Source organism: Cydia pomonella, chromosome 6, assembly GCF_033807575.1.
Source record: "Cydia pomonella isolate Wapato2018A chromosome 6, ilCydPomo1, whole genome shotgun sequence".
Classification (NCBI taxonomy): domain Eukaryota; kingdom Metazoa; phylum Arthropoda; class Insecta; order Lepidoptera; family Tortricidae; genus Cydia; species Cydia pomonella.
The window spans coordinates 24,558,269-24,576,462 of NC_084708.1; the positions used below are offsets into that span (position 1 = coordinate 24,558,269).

The window sequence follows — 18,194 nt, forward strand, 5'->3', positions numbered from 1 at the left end:
ATCAGCTTGCGCATAACCATGGTACATATATACATTCTTTTACAAGCTTTTATTTTACTTCCTGTCCGTATGTTTGTGTGGGTCAAATCTTGGTATCTAAATGTTGTTTGATGTAAGTAGTAAGTACACTTAAGAAAGGCCAGTAAGAATACAATATTCTGGTGACAACAAGCTAGTCTGATTATGGCGACCGGATTGCCAAATGAACTGGGTGATAAAACAACGCGACCTCATTGATTTTAGCTATGTTAGATGTCTCGATGAATATTAGATTACTTTTAAAAGAAAAATACAGCCTCTCATAAAGTCCATAACAAAATGCTTTGTTTTTTACAAAATAAACTTTAAATATATATATTTTTTAATACTAGGTCGGTGGCAAACAAGCATACGGCCCGCCTGATGGTAAGCAGTATCTGCAGCCTATGTACGCCTGCAACTCCAGAGGAGTATGTATTCTTTTCAGATCTCGTCTTCAAAAGCCGTTGGACTCGTATCAGGAGGAAGACTTGGCCGTGCTCAGAGAGAGGTGGAGCGACGCGCTCGCGAGGAGACGACAACATTTACACGCGCAGCTACAAGTAGGAATCAAAAATTCATAATTGAACACATGTTATCATTCGTTTAATTTATTACAGTTTAATTTATTATTTGATCATCTAGTTTGATTAGTTTGGGCACCAACATAATCCACTAAATTGCGCGTATTTTTCAGAAACTAGTAAACATGTCGCCGTCAATGAAGAGCGAACGAGACATGGAGAGGGAACAGTCTCTGGTTGAGCAGTGGGTGTCACTCACTGAAGAGCGAAATGCGGTAAGGAATTCTTTTCTATATCAATTTTCATGTGCCTAATAGGTATTTTTCTGAAACTATTGATGCAACTTTTTTTAATTTAAACAATATTATGATATACCAATGTATACACGCACGGAAAATGCCCAATAAAGATACGCACGGTTTGAGCAATCTCAAACCGTCCGTATCTCGAGTTCTGTAATGTTTTTTTCAAACGACAACGGCAAATTCAGTATAAAACCATAGTAATGTGCCTAATAGCCATTTATTTTGACTAAGTTCACGGTGTGGAACAGGTCCTGGTGCCGAGCCCGGGCAGCCCCATCCCGGGCGCGCCGGCCGCGTGGAGCCCGCCGCCCGGCATGGAGCAGCACATCCCCGTGCTGTTCCTCGACCTCAACGGTGAGTTGAACAGGTCCCGGTGCCGAGCCCGGGCAGCCCCATCCCGGGCGCGCCGGCCGCGTGGAGCCCGCCGCCCGGCATGGAGCAGCACATCCCCGTGCTGTTCCTCGACCTCAACGGTGAGTAGAACAGGTCCCGGTGCCGAGCCCGGGCAGCCCCATCCCGGGCGCGCCGGCCGCGTGGAGCCCGCCGCCCGGCATGGAGCAGCACATCCCCGTGCTGTTCCTCGACCTCAACGGTGAGTAGAACAGGTCCCGGTGCCGAGCCCGGGCAGCCCCATCCCGGGCGCGCCGGCCGCGTGGAGCCCGCCGCCCGGCATGGAGCAGCACATCCCCGTGCTGTTCCTCGACCTCAACGGTGAGTAGAACAGGTCCCGGTGCCGAGCCCGGGCAGCCCCATCCCGGGCGCGCCGGCCGCGTGGAGCCCGCCGCCCGGCATGGAGCAGCACATCCCCGTGCTGTTCCTCGACCTCAACGGTGAGTAGAACAGGTCCCGGTGCCGAGCCCGGGCAGCCCCATCCCGGGCGCGCCGGCCGCGTGGAGCCCGCCGCCCGGCATGGAGCAGCACATCCCCGTGCTGTTCCTCGACCTCAACGGTGAGTAGAACAGGTCCCGGTGCCGAGCCCGGGCAGCCCCATCCCGGGCGCGCCGGCCGCGTGGAGCCCGCCGCCCGGCATGGAGCAGCACATCCCCGTGCTGTTCCTCGACCTCAACGGTGAGTAGAACAGGTCCCGGTGCCGAGCCCGGGCAGCCCCATCCCGGGCGCGCCGGCCGCGTGGAGCCCGCCGCCCGGCATGGAGCAGCACATCCCCGTGCTGTTCCTCGACCTCAACGGTGAGTAGAACAGGTCCCGGTGCCGAGCCCGGGCAGCCCCATCCCGGGCGCGCCGGCCGCGTGGAGCCCGCCGCCCGGCATGGAGCAGCACATCCCCGTGCTGTTCCTCGACCTCAACGGTGAGTAGAACAGGTCCCGGTGCCGAGCCCGGGCAGCCCCATCCCGGGCGCGCCGGCCGCGTGGAGCCCGCCGCCCGGCATGGAGCAGCACATCCCCGTGCTGTTCCTCGACCTCAACGGTGAGTAGAACAGGTCCCGGTGCCGAGCCCGGGCAGCCCCATCCCGGGCGCGCCGGCCGCGTGGAGCCCGCCGCCCGGCATGGAGCAGCACATCCCCGTGCTGTTCCTCGACCTCAACGGTGAGTAGAACAGGTCCCGGTGCCGAGCCCGGGCAGCCCCATCCCGGGCGCGCCGGCCGCGTGGAGCCCGCCGCCCGGCATGGAGCAGCACATCCCCGTGCTGTTCCTCGACCTCAACGGTGAGTAGAACAGGCCCCGGTGCCGAGCCCGGGCAGCCCCATCCCGGGCGCGCCGGCCGCGTGGAGCCCGCCGCCCGGCATGGAGCAGCACATCCCCGTGCTGTTCCTCGACCTCAACGGTGAGTAGAACAGGTCCCGGTGCCGAGCCCGGGCAGCCCCATCCCGGGCGCGCCGGCCGCGTGGAGCCCGCCGCCCGGCATGGAGCAGCACATCCCCGTGCTGTTCCTCGACCTCAACGGTGAGTAGAACAGGTCCCGGTGCCGAGCCCGGGCAGCCCCATCCCGGGCGCGCCGGCCGCGTGGAGCCCGCCGCCCGGCATGGAGCAGCACATCCCCGTGCTGTTCCTCGACCTCAACGGTGAGTAGAACAGGTCCCGGTGCCGAGCCCGGGCAGCCCCATCCCGGGCGCGCCGGCCGCGTGGAGCCCGCCGCCCGGCATGGAGCAGCACATCCCCGTGCTGTTCCTCGACCTCAACGGTGAGTAGAACAGGTCCCGGTGCCGAGCCCGGGCAGCCCCATCCCGGGCGCGCCGGCCGCGTGGAGCCCGCCGCCCGGCATGGAGCAGCACATCCCCGTGCTGTTCCTCGACCTCAACGGTGAGTAGAACAGGTCCCGGTGCCGAGCCCGGGCAGCCCCATCCCGGGCGCGCCGGCCGCGTGGAGCCCGCCGCCCGGCATGGAGCAGCACATCCCCGTGCTGTTCCTCGACCTCAACGGTGAGTAGAACAGGTCCCGGTGCCGAGCCCGGGCAGCCCCATCCCGGGCGCGCCGGCCGCGTGGAGCCCGCCGCCCGGCATGGAGCAGCACATCCCCGTGCTGTTCCTCGACCTCAACGGTGAGTTGGGCACCGGGGGAACCCATGTAACAAATTAACAAACTACGAAAAACCTTGAAAATTACGAAAGACATATCATAAAAGTGACAGTTCTTCACATTACACAGTTTTCTTTAAATCGCACTGGAGTCAGACCAAAATAAGTTGGCAGCGATTTTGATAGGCCAGACGGTGGAAATGTTATTACAATCTTTTATTTACTTTCACCTGACCGTTGTCTGATTGTGTCCACTTCCCGGTTTCCGATTGAGCTGAAAATTTGCATACATAAATGTAAGTCGGGTGACAATGCCATATTATGGTACCATCGAGCTGATCTGATGATGGAGACAAGAGGTGGACATAGGAACTCTGTGATAAAACAACGCAACCTAATTGTGATTGGGGTTTTTAGAATTGGCTCGATCAGTATTAGTTGCCTGTGGAAAGAAAAGTACAGTCAGCGATAAAAGCTTGTACCAAAAATGAAATTTTTGCCAAAAACTTATTTTAAACGTCAAAGTTCTTTGAAATTATGACTTTAATTTAACACTGTCACCATCTAGCCTTCAAAACTGCTGCCAGCTTAGCTTAATCTGATTCTATCACCATACAAAGTTTCCCTATATTTAATTTGAACCTAACCTTTCGTTTGTTTTAGAACGCAATTAAATAAAAGAATGCTACTTTATTTGGTTCATAAAAGGTTCTAATGACATTGCAACGAATATGTACATTGTATTGTACATTTAACATATTGAACTACAAAATTAAGTCGTTATCTTTTTTGCATGGTCCACCACTTCTCTCAAAGTGAACCGTATAATTATTTTGTTTCAAGTACGTGTTATACTTTCTAGTCCCATTGTCATAAGGGAAAAATCTTCAAATTCTGGTGTAATAAGGTTATATTTATTAATTCAGCTGACGACCTAACAACCCATCCGTCCGGCGAAGAAGTGACCGTGGCCGGTCTGCACTCCATCCTGCCCAAAGAGCACGGGAACAAGTTCTACGAGCTCCAGATACTGCACCACCACGATAAGGACGTCTCCGCTATCGCGTCTTGGGACTCGTCCATTCACGACTCGCAGTACCTTAATAGGATTACTGAAGGTATGGCTGCACTAAAGCTGTTGTAGGTATGGTCGATGAATAGTACATCATTGCAGAGGCCGGGAAAGGGCGATTCGTGGATGAGTTTCGATTTTGTCGGACGACGCAAAGCGGAGTACAGAATAGCATTGAGAATTCTCCAAAATCGTGAAATAAAACCTCTTTTCCTCAATATTTTAGAGAAATGAATGATGATGAAATGAAATCACAAACCCAGTACTATGTTTTTTTTTTAAATATAAAATGTCGCTGAGTTTTCACTGTCTATTCATACCGTTGCTGTGTATGGCATCTCTTTGCTTATATAGTCCGTTTTTTTCCAGATTAGAAATTTTATAACCTCAAAAGTAGCGGTGACTTTTTTCTTCCAAACTTAAAGCTGTGTGCACATCACTGCAATGAATTAAAATGTAGTTTACATATTATTGTACCGCAGTTTTAGATATCATAGGAACTCTAGTATTTAGGAAGAAAAAGTTATTTCACTACTTTTGAGGTCAGAAAAATTCTAATCTTTAAAAACACGGGGTACCTATACCATGTATGTTAATATATTTATATTCCTTTATTGATAAAATAACAAATTTTTACATGTCAAAAGGGTAAGTCAATTGAATTACAATTTTGTTGTATATGTTGGGTAACCTAATAATAACCCATAGGTGGGTAGCTAGGTATTCTTTGTCTCAGAATAAATGGTGCGCGTTCAATACGTCTTTTATTTATCAGTGGCGAACGAGGTAAAAATAATTAAAAAAAAGACAGTGTAATAGTGAAACAGCAAGTTTAAAACAATGTCAGTGGGAAAGTTACGTGAATTTGATATGAAAAGTGGCAATTGGACTGCATATTGCGAGCGAGTGGAGATGTACTTCGTGGCGAACAAGGTGGACGATACCGTTAAGCTGGCCACGTTGATTGCGGGCATGGGAGATGAGGCCTACGAGTTATTATCAACCTTGGCGAGTCCGAAGAAGCCCTCAGAATTAACTTACGTGGACGCCGTCGACTTACTTAAAAAACATCTGCAACCTAAACCTTCTATTTTGGCCGAACGATATAAATTCCGGCAGCGACGGCAAATGGAGGGCGAACTAGTAGCGGATTACGTGGCAGAACTTAAAAAGTTATCTTTACATTGTGACTTTAAAACGACTTTAGAAGACAATTTACGTGACCAGCTAGTGTGCGGCATAAGAAGTGAAAATACGCGGCAACGACTTTTCGCGGAGGACGATAAATTAACCTACGGCAAGGCGGTGAAACTAGCGTGCACTTTGGAGGCGGCCGAACGGGATGCCAGCGCAGTAGACCAAAACCCGAGCACCCACATCGATGTGAACAAAATAAATATAATGTTTAAATGCATGGCTTGTGGTGATACTCAACATAAAACGGAAAACTGTAAATTCCGAAATTATGATTGTAGTTTTTGTAAAAGGGTCGGTCACTTGCGGAGGATGTGTCCAGAAAATCATGTAACGGGTCAAGAGCCGAATCTGAGACGACGAAATGAAATGGGGGAGGATCCCATGCGCGCGTCACGCGGGGCGAGCGTGAGCGGCGGCAGACGGCGCGGGCGCGGCGGCCGCGGACGAGGCGGCGCGCGCGGGCGCAGGGCTACTGGTGCCTACTGGATGCAGGAGCCAGTCGACGAGATGACCATTTCGGAGCAGTCGGGAGTGACTGTTGTTGATGGTGATGATGATGGCGGTTACGATGATGAAGAACCTATGTACCAGATGTCCTTGGCAAACTATAAACCGGTGTGTATGTCACTTTTAGTACAGAATAGGCCCTTTCAGATGGAGGTTGATACGGGATCAGCTCTGTCTTGTATTAATGGAGATACCTATAGGCGATGTTTTAATGATTTACCTATAAAACCTTGTCGCATAAACGTTAGGTTTTATGACAAGTCTGTAGTAAAACTTCTGGGATATTTAGAGGTGAAAGTAAGTCACAATAATATTACAAAAGTATTAGATCTGTATGTTTTAAAAGGCGCTGATAACACTAATTTACTCGGTCGACAGTGGCTATTCGAGCTAGATATTACAATTCCCAAAGTAAATTCAACACCTGTATTACATAATAAAGAAACGGACAAAAGTGTAATGATAAACGACCTTATTTCCAGGCATGAATCACTGTTCGATGGCACGCTGGGCCGGTATAACGGCCCGCCGGTGCGGCTAAGCGTGCGCGAGGGCGCTGAGCCGATTTTCTGTCGCGCGCGACCTTTGCCCTATGCAATGCGAGCGCGCGTAGATGCTGAGCTGGATGCCATGCTGCGCGCCGGCGTCATCGAGCCCGTGGACCGCTCCGACTGGGCCACTCTGGTAATAGCGAGCAAAGCGGATGGCGGTATACGTATATGTGCGGACTACAAGGTAACTCTTAACCGAGTTTTACAGGTCGACAGATATCCGGTTCCAAAATTAGATGATTTGTTTAGTGGGTTGAGTAATAATAAATATTTCACTAAACTAGATTTATCTCAGGCGTACAACCAATTGGTTTTAGATGAAGATTCCCGGGCTTACACGGTTATTAACACCCATCGCGGACTTTTCAAATATAATCGCTTAGTTTTTGGTTTAGCGTCAAGTCCGGGTATTTTCCAAAAGTTTATGGTTAATTTATTAAGGGACATTCCGGACGTAGTGGTATTTTTTGATGATATTTTGATAAAGAGTAGGGATTTGGATAGTCATGTCAAAGCTATTGAACAGGTTTTTACGGTATTACAAGCTAGTGGGTTAAAATTGAAGAGCGTGAGAGTTAACCCTGATAAAATTAAACCAATAGTAAATATGCCGCATCCGACGAATACCACAGAACTAAAATCATTTTTAGGAATGGTCAACTTTTATGGCAAATTCGTAAAGAATTTGTCAGGGTACCTTGGTCCTTTGTATGAGTTACTCAAAAAGGGTAGGCATTTTATATGGGGTAAAATACAGAACGATGCTTTCGAGTACGTCAAAAAGTTACTGTGTAGCACGGAAGTGCTAGCGCACTACGACATGACACGCACCACGGTGGTGACTTGTGACGCATCCGCGCGTGGCCTTGGGGCCATACTGGCTCAACGTTTGCCCGGTGGGGGGGAGCGCGTCGTCGCGTACGCATCGCGCGCACTCACCGCGCATGAAAAACATTATAGCCAGATTCATAAAGAAGCACTTTCCATTATTTACGCAGTGGATAAATTTCATCAGTACTTATACGGAAGGAAATTTATTTTGCGTACTGACCACAAGCCTCTGGTGAGCATTTTCGGGCCTAACACCGGCGTACCCGTGACGGCAGCGAGTAGGTTACAAAGGTGGGCAATTAAATTATCAGCGTACGATTTTGTCATTGAGTATGTACGTACGGATAAAAATACGGCCGATGTTCTATCGCGATTAATTAAAACGCATAGGGAGGAAGCGGTTGCCGGGGAGGAGGAACTGCCCGAGCAGACTTATTTGCATTTTGCAACGGATTCGTTGCTTTTAGATTATAAGGTCTTAAAACGAGAAACTAGTAAAGATCCCATTTTAAGTCGTGTTTTGGCTTATTTGTCTGACGGCTGGCCGTCGGACATAGAAATTAATGAACTCAAACCGTATTTTAATAGGCGGGATGAATTATATTGCGAGCTTGGATGTATTCTATGGGGTCGTCGCGTCGTAATCCCATCGTCCTGCAGGGAACGGGTTATACGCGAATTGCACGAGGCGCACATGGGGATAGTAAAAACAAAGGCATTAGCTAGGAGTTATGTGTGGTGGCCGGGCGTAGACGAGGCTGTCGAAGCGCGGTGTCGTGCGTGCGCGGTGTGCGCCAGCGTAGCCGACGCACCGGCCGGACACGTGCCGTGCGCGTGGCCTTGGCCGGACCGTCCTTGGGCGAGACTTCATATCGACTTCATGTCGATTGCGGGTCTGACTTATATGATCACCGTAGACGCTTGCTCGAAATGGATAGAAGCCACAAAAATGAAAACCACCACCGCGCATTCGGTAGTGGCGGTATTACGTGATATGTGGGCACGATTTGGGCTTCCAAAGCAGTTAGTTAGTGATAACGGGCCGCCATATACTAGTTCTGAATTCGAAGAATTTCTGAAGCGAAATGGTATCGAGCACGTCTTTTCATCCCCATACCATCCAGCTTCCAACGGAGCCGCGGAGAATGCCGTAAAAATTTGTAAACGAGTCATTAAAAAGGCTCAAAAACAGAAAATTGACGTAGATGTAGCATTGAACAGGTTTTTGTTAACTTATAGGAATACGGAACATTACACGACTGGTGAGAGTCCAGCAAAAATTTTACAAGGACGTAATTTGCGCATGCGGCTCGATCAAATAAAACCGGAACGTGCCGCGCGCGTCGGTGAGCACCAGGCGCAGACGGAGTCGCGGGCGCGCGGCTCGCGGCGCCAGCTGAGCCCGGGAGACCCGGTGTGGTACCGCGACTACCGTTCTAACGATAAATGGCTCGCGGGACAAGTTTCTGAGAAATTAGGCAGTACAGACTATACAATTAAATCTAATGTTGGAACCGGAATACATAGGCACATAGACCAGTTAAGACGTAGGGTGTCCGAAGTGACTGCAAGTATACGTACACCGCCTGATCCCGCGACACGTCGTTCCAGTAGCTCGTTTGTGTTGCCTGGGGAGGGGCCCGAGCTGGAGGTAGATAGCAGCGAGGGCCCGATGACGCCGCGCCCGGGGCCGTCAACCAGCTCGGAGGCGCAATCGCCAGTAGCTCCAGGGCCGGTGGAGTCTACCCGGGCCGGGGTGCCAGAGAACAGTGTTCATGCTAAGGGTGCAGCAGGGAATGTAGGAATCACAGGAGCACCATTACCTAATGTACCAACCGTTGTGCAATCTAAAAGAGTTGTGAAACCTCCCGTTAGATTCGGTTTTGAAGAGTAGTTTTGACTTACCTATTTATATATTTATTGGGTACAGTCTACCCAAGTTAATTTAGCCTTGTATAACTTTTTCTTAAATTTGTCTAAAATTAAGTTTAAATTAAGAAAATAGTTGTCACTGTAACTTACCCATACTTACTACTTATATTGTTATAGACATAAACAATATGTTACCTAGTTGATAAGATGTTCAAATGTTCTCGTTGTAACCAGTATCAGATTAAGTGAACTAAGTTTCACATGATTGGGCCTTGTCTAGTTGAAACAAGGTTCAATTTTGTGTAACCGAAGTGAAAGTTAATTCACTATTCTCTTTATTCGTAATTATATTTAAGTAGTTAAATAATCTACCATATATTGTATGAGTGTATGGCTAGTAATAAAGGTGGAAGTGTTGTATATGTTGGGTAACCTAATAATAACCCATAGGTGGGTAGCTAGGTATTCTTTGTCTCAGAATAAATGGTGCGCGTTCAATACGTCTTTTATTTATTAAAATATTAATTATAAAATTAAAGTAAAATAATCAACACAATTCAAATATCCAAAAAAACAAATATAATATTAAATTAAAAATAAAACATTATTATTCCGATAGTTCAGTTAAAATATACTTTATTCATGTAGGCCTAGCAACAAGCACTTATGAATAGTAAGGCAGTATTACATATAATTATCTTAAGCTAATTATCAGAGCAATTTATTGATGTAAACATTATTCCATGTCATAAAAGGCATTTGTAGTCAGCCATTTTTAGGGTTCCGTGCCCAAAGGGTCAAACGGGACCCTATTGCTGCGACTCCGCTGTCCGTCCGTCCGTCTGTCACCAGGCTGTATCTCATGAACCGTGATAGTTAGCCAGTTGAAATTTCTACAGATTATGTATTTCTGTTGCCGCTATAACAACAAATACTAAAAACAGAATAAAATAAATATTTCTTTCCAATCTCGATGTTCTCATCTAATCACCGAAGTTGAGCAACGTCGGGCGGGGTCAGTACTTGGATGGGTGACCGTTTTTATAGATAATGGTACGGAACCCTTCCTGTGAGAGTCCGACTCGCAATTGGCCGGTTTTTAAATATATTCCGTATATTTGCAGCCAACGAGCGCGTGTACCTGATCCTGAAGACCACGGTCCGGCTCTCGCACCCGGCGCCCATGGACCTCATCCTGCGCAAGCGGCTCGGACTCAACATCTACAAACGGCAGAGCCTCACTGACAGGATACGCAAGAAGATTGTCAGGTCAGTCATCTTTGAGTGAGTACAGAAACTTTTATTTTGTGTGTGACTAACTTAAAGGTATTTTTAATAGTCTAATTTAGTGGGACACTGCTGGGCAAAGGCGTCTCGTTTTCTCCACTCGAACCTGTCGTTGGTATTTTAACACCAGAGCTCGAACAAATCATGCGGATGACGCAAAAGTGACGTAATTATGCACACAGTCTGACATGTCGCACTAACTAACAAAATAATCGTAAATAATTCCATGGAATTTAGGTGACAGGGTGATGTCTTGAATAAAATTATCTCACGAAACTTGTTACTGTAAGCATAGAGGTATAACCAAACTTAGTGCTCACTCCATGGGCGTTTTTCGCAGCGTTTCAACCGCTGACAGTCCCCTGCCCACATTTATGATGAAGTTCTAGAAGATCGGTGGGTCAGTTTTGTTTATTTTAAATAAGAAAGGTACTAGTTTACCTTAACCAAAAATGGTATACCAAACTTGGGGAACTTCGACATAAATAGGAGACTGACAGCGGTTGAAACGCTCTGAGAAACACCTATGAAAAATAAAAATACTATTTGAAATCATCTATGAGTGGCTTGACGTCATTGGCATGATTTGTTCGAGCCCTGTTTACCACCATTTCGGGTAGAATACGTCCAAGTCGTCCCGCCATCTCTTAGATCTGCCTGCACCATCTAGGGACCGTGCGCGTTGGAGGGTCTGCCATCTTGTGGCCTGAATCGGAACCATAAACATGTACATTTACACGTCACGTGTTTTCTTGTGCATAGTAGGTTCTGCCAACTTGTGGGCTACATCGGAACAAAAAACATCACATTTACGCCTCGCGCCAAAAATCTTGACGGCTCATGTGCTGCCTCCTATAGTTCATGCACGCTCCCTATGGTGTTCCGCGGGTCCCACTCGGTAACCATTTTGGCCCACCTTTTCGGCTGCATGCGGCAGACGTCCAGTTTCGTATTTCTGATTCGACCAGTTCTGCGAACATATAGTATATATACTACGCTCCATCGCTCACTGGCGAAACTTTGAGTAATGACTTTGGAGCCTCAGTTCACCCCAAACTGCCCCAAGGTTTTCTCAAAAAATCCAAATATGCCTGGAAAAGGGGTAATAACTAAGTTTGAGTATCGTAACATAAAGGTAAAATGTATAATTCTATCTTGTACTGTGGCATTAGTGGACAAGTGATATTTCCTTCCCTTTTCAATATAATCAATACAATCAGCTAGTGTTAGGTAGACTCAGAATCTCTCCTCCGATCGAGGGGGGATTTAAATCTTCTCGGGTCAGAGGTGTAGAGTTACAGCCGGTGTAGCTTTATTTGACTTTCATAAGCGCGTTGTAATATGACTACTTGAATAATAAACTATCTTTATCTTTAAATGTGTGTAATTTTGTTTAAATTTTCGGACTTTACCCAAAAGGCTTGGGTATTACAGTTATACCAAGGTAAATTTGAGTTTACTGAACTTTCTAATATTACCCGTAATAATGAACACACACACTTATGCAATGAATACTGTTATTTTTTTTTGAAAAATCATTCAATTATTGTCTTAAAAGCTTATCTAAACCTATATACCAACCTTCCTTCTCAGAGTGGACTCATCTAAACCTATATACCAACCTTCCTTCTCAGAGTGGACCAGCTAACGCAAACCGGAGTAACATACGAGGTGGTCTCCAACATCCCCAAGGCCTCTGAAGAGTTGGAAGACAGGGAGAGCCTCGCTCAGATCGCTGCCACGGGCGAAGAAGCTAGCGCCGCTGATGGGGAAACCTTCATAGGTAAGTTCTTTTTTCCGAGTTCCGAGTAAGAAGACAATATTCTTTTTTTTAATACCACTACGGTAGCAAACAAGCATACGGCCCGCCTGATTGTAAGCAGTCACCGCAGCCTATGGATGCCTGCATCTCACATGCGCCTTGTCGACCCTTTAAAAACCTGTACACTCCTTTTTTGAAGAACCCCATACTGTAGACCCTCGGGAGAAACTCGGAAGGAATTCCACAGCCGGATTGTCTGCAGGAGGAAATTCTTTTTAAACCGCACAGTGTGCGACCATTTAGGTTCTAGGGTGTGAGGATGAACACCCTGCCGACGGCGAGCGGTGCGATGATAGAAAGCGGCCGTTGGCATTATGTTAAACAACTCTTCAGAGCTCAGCTCATTGACAAGCGGTAGAAAACATACAAGGAGGCAAAGTCTCTCCTTAGACCTAAAGGTTCAATACCGCTTGTGAGTTTAGAATCATCGACGATTCGTACAGCGCCCCTTTGGACTGAGTCGAAGGGACCAAGGTGGCATCCAGGTGCTCCTGCACAAAGGTGACAGCAGTACTCCGTATGGGGTCTGACTTACGATTTATATAGCAGAAGTCTTTGCCCCAGACACAGAGAATTATGAATGGACTTCATGCGTGCTCACTCCATAAAACGGTTTTGTTACCAAAAATACTATTATTTTCGTAGTCTACATCTAGCGTGAAGTAGCGGAACTCTCACGTGTAATTGTTGACGGAGGTGAAGCCGAAAAATGTGACATTTCTCACTTTACTGCTCTAGGTGTATATTAATTATATTATATTGACGGCCGATCTGGCCTAGTGGGTAGCCGATAGTCCTGGGTTCGAATCCCGGTAAGGGCATTTGTGTGATGAGCACAGATATCTGTTCCTGAGTCATGGATGTTTTCTATGTATTTAAGTATTCGTATATTATACAGGGTATCCCAAGACTATGGGACATCAAGGGAAAGTACCTTAAATATCGTAGGTAGGATATTTTGCTGAAAGAAGACTTTATTTTATTTTTAAAAGTAAGTAATATTGCATTCAAAGAATTTCTAAAAAAAATAATTAAAAATTGCTTACTTTTTCTTAAAGTAAGCAATTTTTAATTATTTTTTTTAGAAATTCTTTGAATGCAATATTACTTACTTTTAAAAATTGTTTTGCGATATCATATTTCTGAGATGACTTATTTTTTATGCATTCTTTCGATTGGCATTATAAAAATACAGGATGTTTTTTTTTCACATTTGAGTCGGTTCGATTTCCAGACAAAGTAACTTATTCTTTTTAAATCTTTGAATGCAGTATTACTCAGTTTTGAAAATAAAATAAAGTCTCCTTTTAGCAAAATATCCTATGTCTTATATTTAAGGTACTTTCCCTTGATGTGCCATAGTCTTGGGACGCCCTGTATATATCGTTGTCTGAATACCCACAACACAAGCCTTTTTGGCTTACCGTGGGATTTAGTTAATTTGTGTAAGAATGTCCCTATAATATTTATTGATTCATTCTACTATTCCAGAGAAATACACCCGCGGCGTGAGTGCAGTGGAAAGCATCCTGACCCTCGACCGGCTCCGTCAAAGCGTGGCCGTGAAAGAGTTGGAGCAGGCGCGCGGCCAGCCCGTCACCATGCGCAAGACTGCCTCCGTGCCTAACTTCTCACAGGTATGCACTAACACACCAACTAGAACTATCTATACCAATGCATAAGAATATTAAAACCTAGAAAACGAAACAAGAATGGTCAATCCGAAATCCAATGGGGTTGACTGATCGAAGTAAACAGATGGCGCCAGAATAGGTGTACCTGACAAACTCTAAAATTGTGCCAGATTTTTGTTTTTGTATTAATTTCATGGCCTGGTTGCCAGTCAGGCTAAGCTAACACTGCTATTTGATAGCACAGAGTGTGGAAGTGTTATCATATACGTCAAACTTCTATGAATTATAACGGTTCAAATAATACTTGCAAAAGTACTTGGTCTAACTCTAGCCCTTTAAGCGAATTTTCATAGAACAAAACTATTAGGCAAGGGAAACCTACAAACATAACATAACCATAAACATAATGTATTTAAGACACGTATTCCATGGTTACTTTCATATCAACAAAAAATTAAAAAATAGTGATTGTTTACATTCCCGGTGTTTCACGCGAGAAATACAGGGTGACCTTAGCAATTGGACAAACCCTGAAATCCCATGTAAGGTCTCAGGAATGCTCTGACGTTAATATTTTTTTTATTAGAACAAAAGAAATTACGACCATAAGTTATTTGCAATAATCGACAACAAAAAAAAACACACTGTTAATCTTTGGCAGTGTTTTTGACAATTTGTTCGAAATATTTGATAATGATGACATTTTTCAAGTCAGAAGCTTATTAGTGTCATAAATAAAAAAGATAATCAAAAAGGTCGAAGAAGGTTCCATACTATTCTTTGAGGATATTACCTTAGGAGCTACTAACACATACAGGCTGCTCGAAAGTAAAAAATGGTAATTTGTTAATTTCTTCGAAACCGCTACACCGGTTGTTATAATACTTTGTACACTGGTTCTAAATACCCTAATGCATATGTACACTTCGCCTTTGTCCAATGGCTAGGGACACACTGTATAGTAAACATTGTTCATGGAAATTTATTTTGTCTTACAAATTACGCAATATAATATAGCAGCTTAGTACTAGCATACATTAATCGAATAACTATCCTATTTATCGTATTGTAAATTACTTATAATTATTTTACAACTATTAGTAGATTATTTGTGTCTTCGTACGTCATATTTTGAAGGGCTTTTCGGCTTAAAATAAATTTGAGTGAAGCCTGTGGTATAGAAAATGACCCAGATCAATGAAAAATCCCATAGAAAAAGCATATCTCCTATGAATGTTTTGTGGGCAGACAATATCTTTGTGTCTTGCGATCTATACTGGCGCCATGTATAGAAAACTATGACAATTGCCAACCCCATTGCTTCTGTCGATCTTACAGACAAGGTAAAGTAACTTTTGGTGCGTTGTTCTGATCCGATATTTGTCTAGGTATTCGGTATTATACAGAGGTGGTTTGTCAAAGAAAACTTTGTAGCCACGGTAAATTTACTGTCATCTTTCGACACGTGATTAAAACTTTTAGAACCCCATTTGACTTTGATCCTTATTCTTTCACTGATATGTGTTAAATTTGATAAATATTAAATAGTGGCGGCATCGTTTCGAGCGATGGCGCCCCAACCTGTGGCCGATGCCCGGTAAGATGGCGCCATTTTTTGATATTTAACCAATTTAACACATATCATTGAAAGAATAAGGATCATAGTCATATGGAGTTCTTAAAGTTTGTCATGTGTCAAAAGATGGGAGTTAATTTATTGTGGCTACAAAATTTTCTTTGGTACTTATTATAAATGATGCTGATTTCACAATTTTTGACTGACAGTGACATGCGTGGACTTTCTAGGTTTTAAATATTCACAGAGGAATAGATTCACGCTACACCGAAGCAAGATTAGATGATTTTATAATAGCCAATCGTGGTAGCTAATTTCTAATACCTGCTAGGATTGGTTACACACTCTAGACCAGTTTTACTGTATTTAAAAACAATCAAAGTAAGAATCGCATTTGTATAATAATACAACACAAAATGTTTAATGGTTTTATCATTTAATATATTCAAAGATTAAAAAAAGAAAGTTAATGAGAAACATTTATGCCTTATAACTCATACATAGAATTTCTTGTGGCAAAATAAAGTGATTGACAAAATCTAATATCGACATGTCTATTATTGATATCACCTTAGCGTTATAGATATTTTTAACATTGTATAAAAAGATAGCTACCGCGAAATACACAACACGTTCGATATCTTCTTTGATACACCCATTGGTAGTTTCTTATTTTTAGACACTGGTTTCTACAGTTAACGATTTTTATTTTTAAATACTTAATATATGTGATAAAGAAATTATGGTCGGATTTGTAATTGATTTGCATTCTTGAAATTTCCCGGTAAATTACAGCAAGTAGAAATTACATTTTTTAAATATTAATCTATAACTGACTTATCGATGTTATTATTTGTCAATATTTCATTTTCTCAAGCACTAGTTTTTGCCACAAAAACTTCTATATCTGCTCATAACACTTTGTGGTTCAAAAATATTGTCGAGATCACGAATATATAACTTTTTACTGTAAAACTGATCTAATTTTTTAACTAACACATAGTCAACATAGAAATAGAACACACAAGGTTTTATTAGAATTACATTAACGCTTAAAATAACACTAGTAAGCTAAAATGCTAATCAGTGTTATAATCTAACAAATTAGATGTCTAACACATAACACAATGTACATAATAATATTATGTATCGCAATAAGCTTATCACTAATGAAACTTCTTGTCAACTTTTGTTTTTTAGTTTGTGTGAATAATAAATAGCTGTGTGATTGTAAATTGACAAGAGGTTTTTAGCAAAATAATCAAAGGTCTAGAAATACGTTTGCTTTTCAAACATATATACGTATAATGTTCAAAGGGTATAGTTTTTAATATGAAAGTCCTTCTATGACGTGACATTGTTACAGGCCGTTTTATGTTATGGGTTTTCTTTGAATTTAGTTAGCACGAACTAGATATACTAATTTATACATGTTAATACATAAGAGCTGGCGCGAAATATGTACTGGACTTTCTGCACTACGTTTTTAAACTTGTTGCAAAAAAAAAATCATTAAACGCCTCTTATAAAGTATATTTTGAAAAGCAAGCCCCGACCTGCCTGTTTGCCCAACGACCAACCACACGGTGGACGTCGTTCCGCAATAGGCTAACGCGGTGTGTACGCTTTTTAACGTGTGTGTTGTCGCTACGATAACAGCTGACGCAGGCGCTCGACAACGCGACAAAGGGCGGAGTCAACGTGAGTCGAGCATGCGCTGTCATGTCTTATCTAGCTGTCACTTTTGTTTGGTTGTACTTTATTTGGTATCTATGGTTTTTAGCAGGGGTATGCAACCATTTTTAATGGACTTCTCTTTAAATTGTAGTATGAATCGAAAGACCTGGGGGCCTACCGCGAGAACCGAAATTCGCAAATTGCGGGGATCTTTCTCTTTTACTCTTCGTAGGACGTGATCAGAGTGACAGAGAAAAATGCCCGCAATTGACGAATTTCGATTTTCCCGGTAGCCGCCCTGCACTCCTTTGGTATCTCTCGATCTTTTCTCAGTGGTTGGGAATCCTTGTTTTAAGGGTTGTTGTGGGGGGAAACAGTATACAAGGATACTTTAGCTTGATCAATTTTGGCGCACTTTCTAACTTAAAAAATCGGTAGGATTTGCATTTTTTACTCAACGCCGCTTTTGATAAAGAAAACGGGCATACTGAATCAAATTTTCAAATTATTTTGAATGAGTTGCAAAATTCAATACTTTTGATTTATGTACAAGAAACGGATGCCCCTTTTTTATATGTTAGTGTAAATATTAGAATACAGTATTAAATGGCGTTTTGTAATGAAACTGGAATGTCGACTCATTAATTAATTTAATTACAAAGTGCTATTCGTACGTATGTTTTCACTGTTAATATTGCACACCACGAATGTATTATTCACCTACATTTACATTGTTCGGGTTATCACTAAAGAATACCATCTACATGTAATTTGACGTAATAATACAAGCCAGAGCAGTGAAAATGGAACATTGTATTTCAAAATAGACGTCTAATTTTTGGTTACAA

General features: G+C 44.0%; 1 protein-coding gene across 1 annotated transcript in view; it reads left to right on the plus strand.

Moving 5' to 3' along the window:
• Positions 1 to 18,194, plus strand: part of LOC133519352 (kinesin-like protein KIF13B) — a 350,907-nt gene that overhangs the window by 308,200 nt on the left and 24,513 nt on the right. Inside the window, exons 21-28 of the mRNA XM_061853395.1 lie at positions 467 to 581; positions 716 to 817; positions 1,096 to 1,201; positions 4,247 to 4,438; positions 10,475 to 10,619; positions 12,272 to 12,420; positions 13,951 to 14,096; positions 17,329 to 17,370. Coding sequence (XP_061709379.1) covers positions 467 to 581; positions 716 to 817; positions 1,096 to 1,201; positions 4,247 to 4,438; positions 10,475 to 10,619; positions 12,272 to 12,420; positions 13,951 to 14,096; positions 17,329 to 17,370 — 997 coding nt within the window. The remainder of the gene's footprint in view (positions 1 to 466; positions 582 to 715; positions 818 to 1,095; positions 1,202 to 4,246; positions 4,439 to 10,474; positions 10,620 to 12,271; positions 12,421 to 13,950; positions 14,097 to 17,328; positions 17,371 to 18,194) is intronic.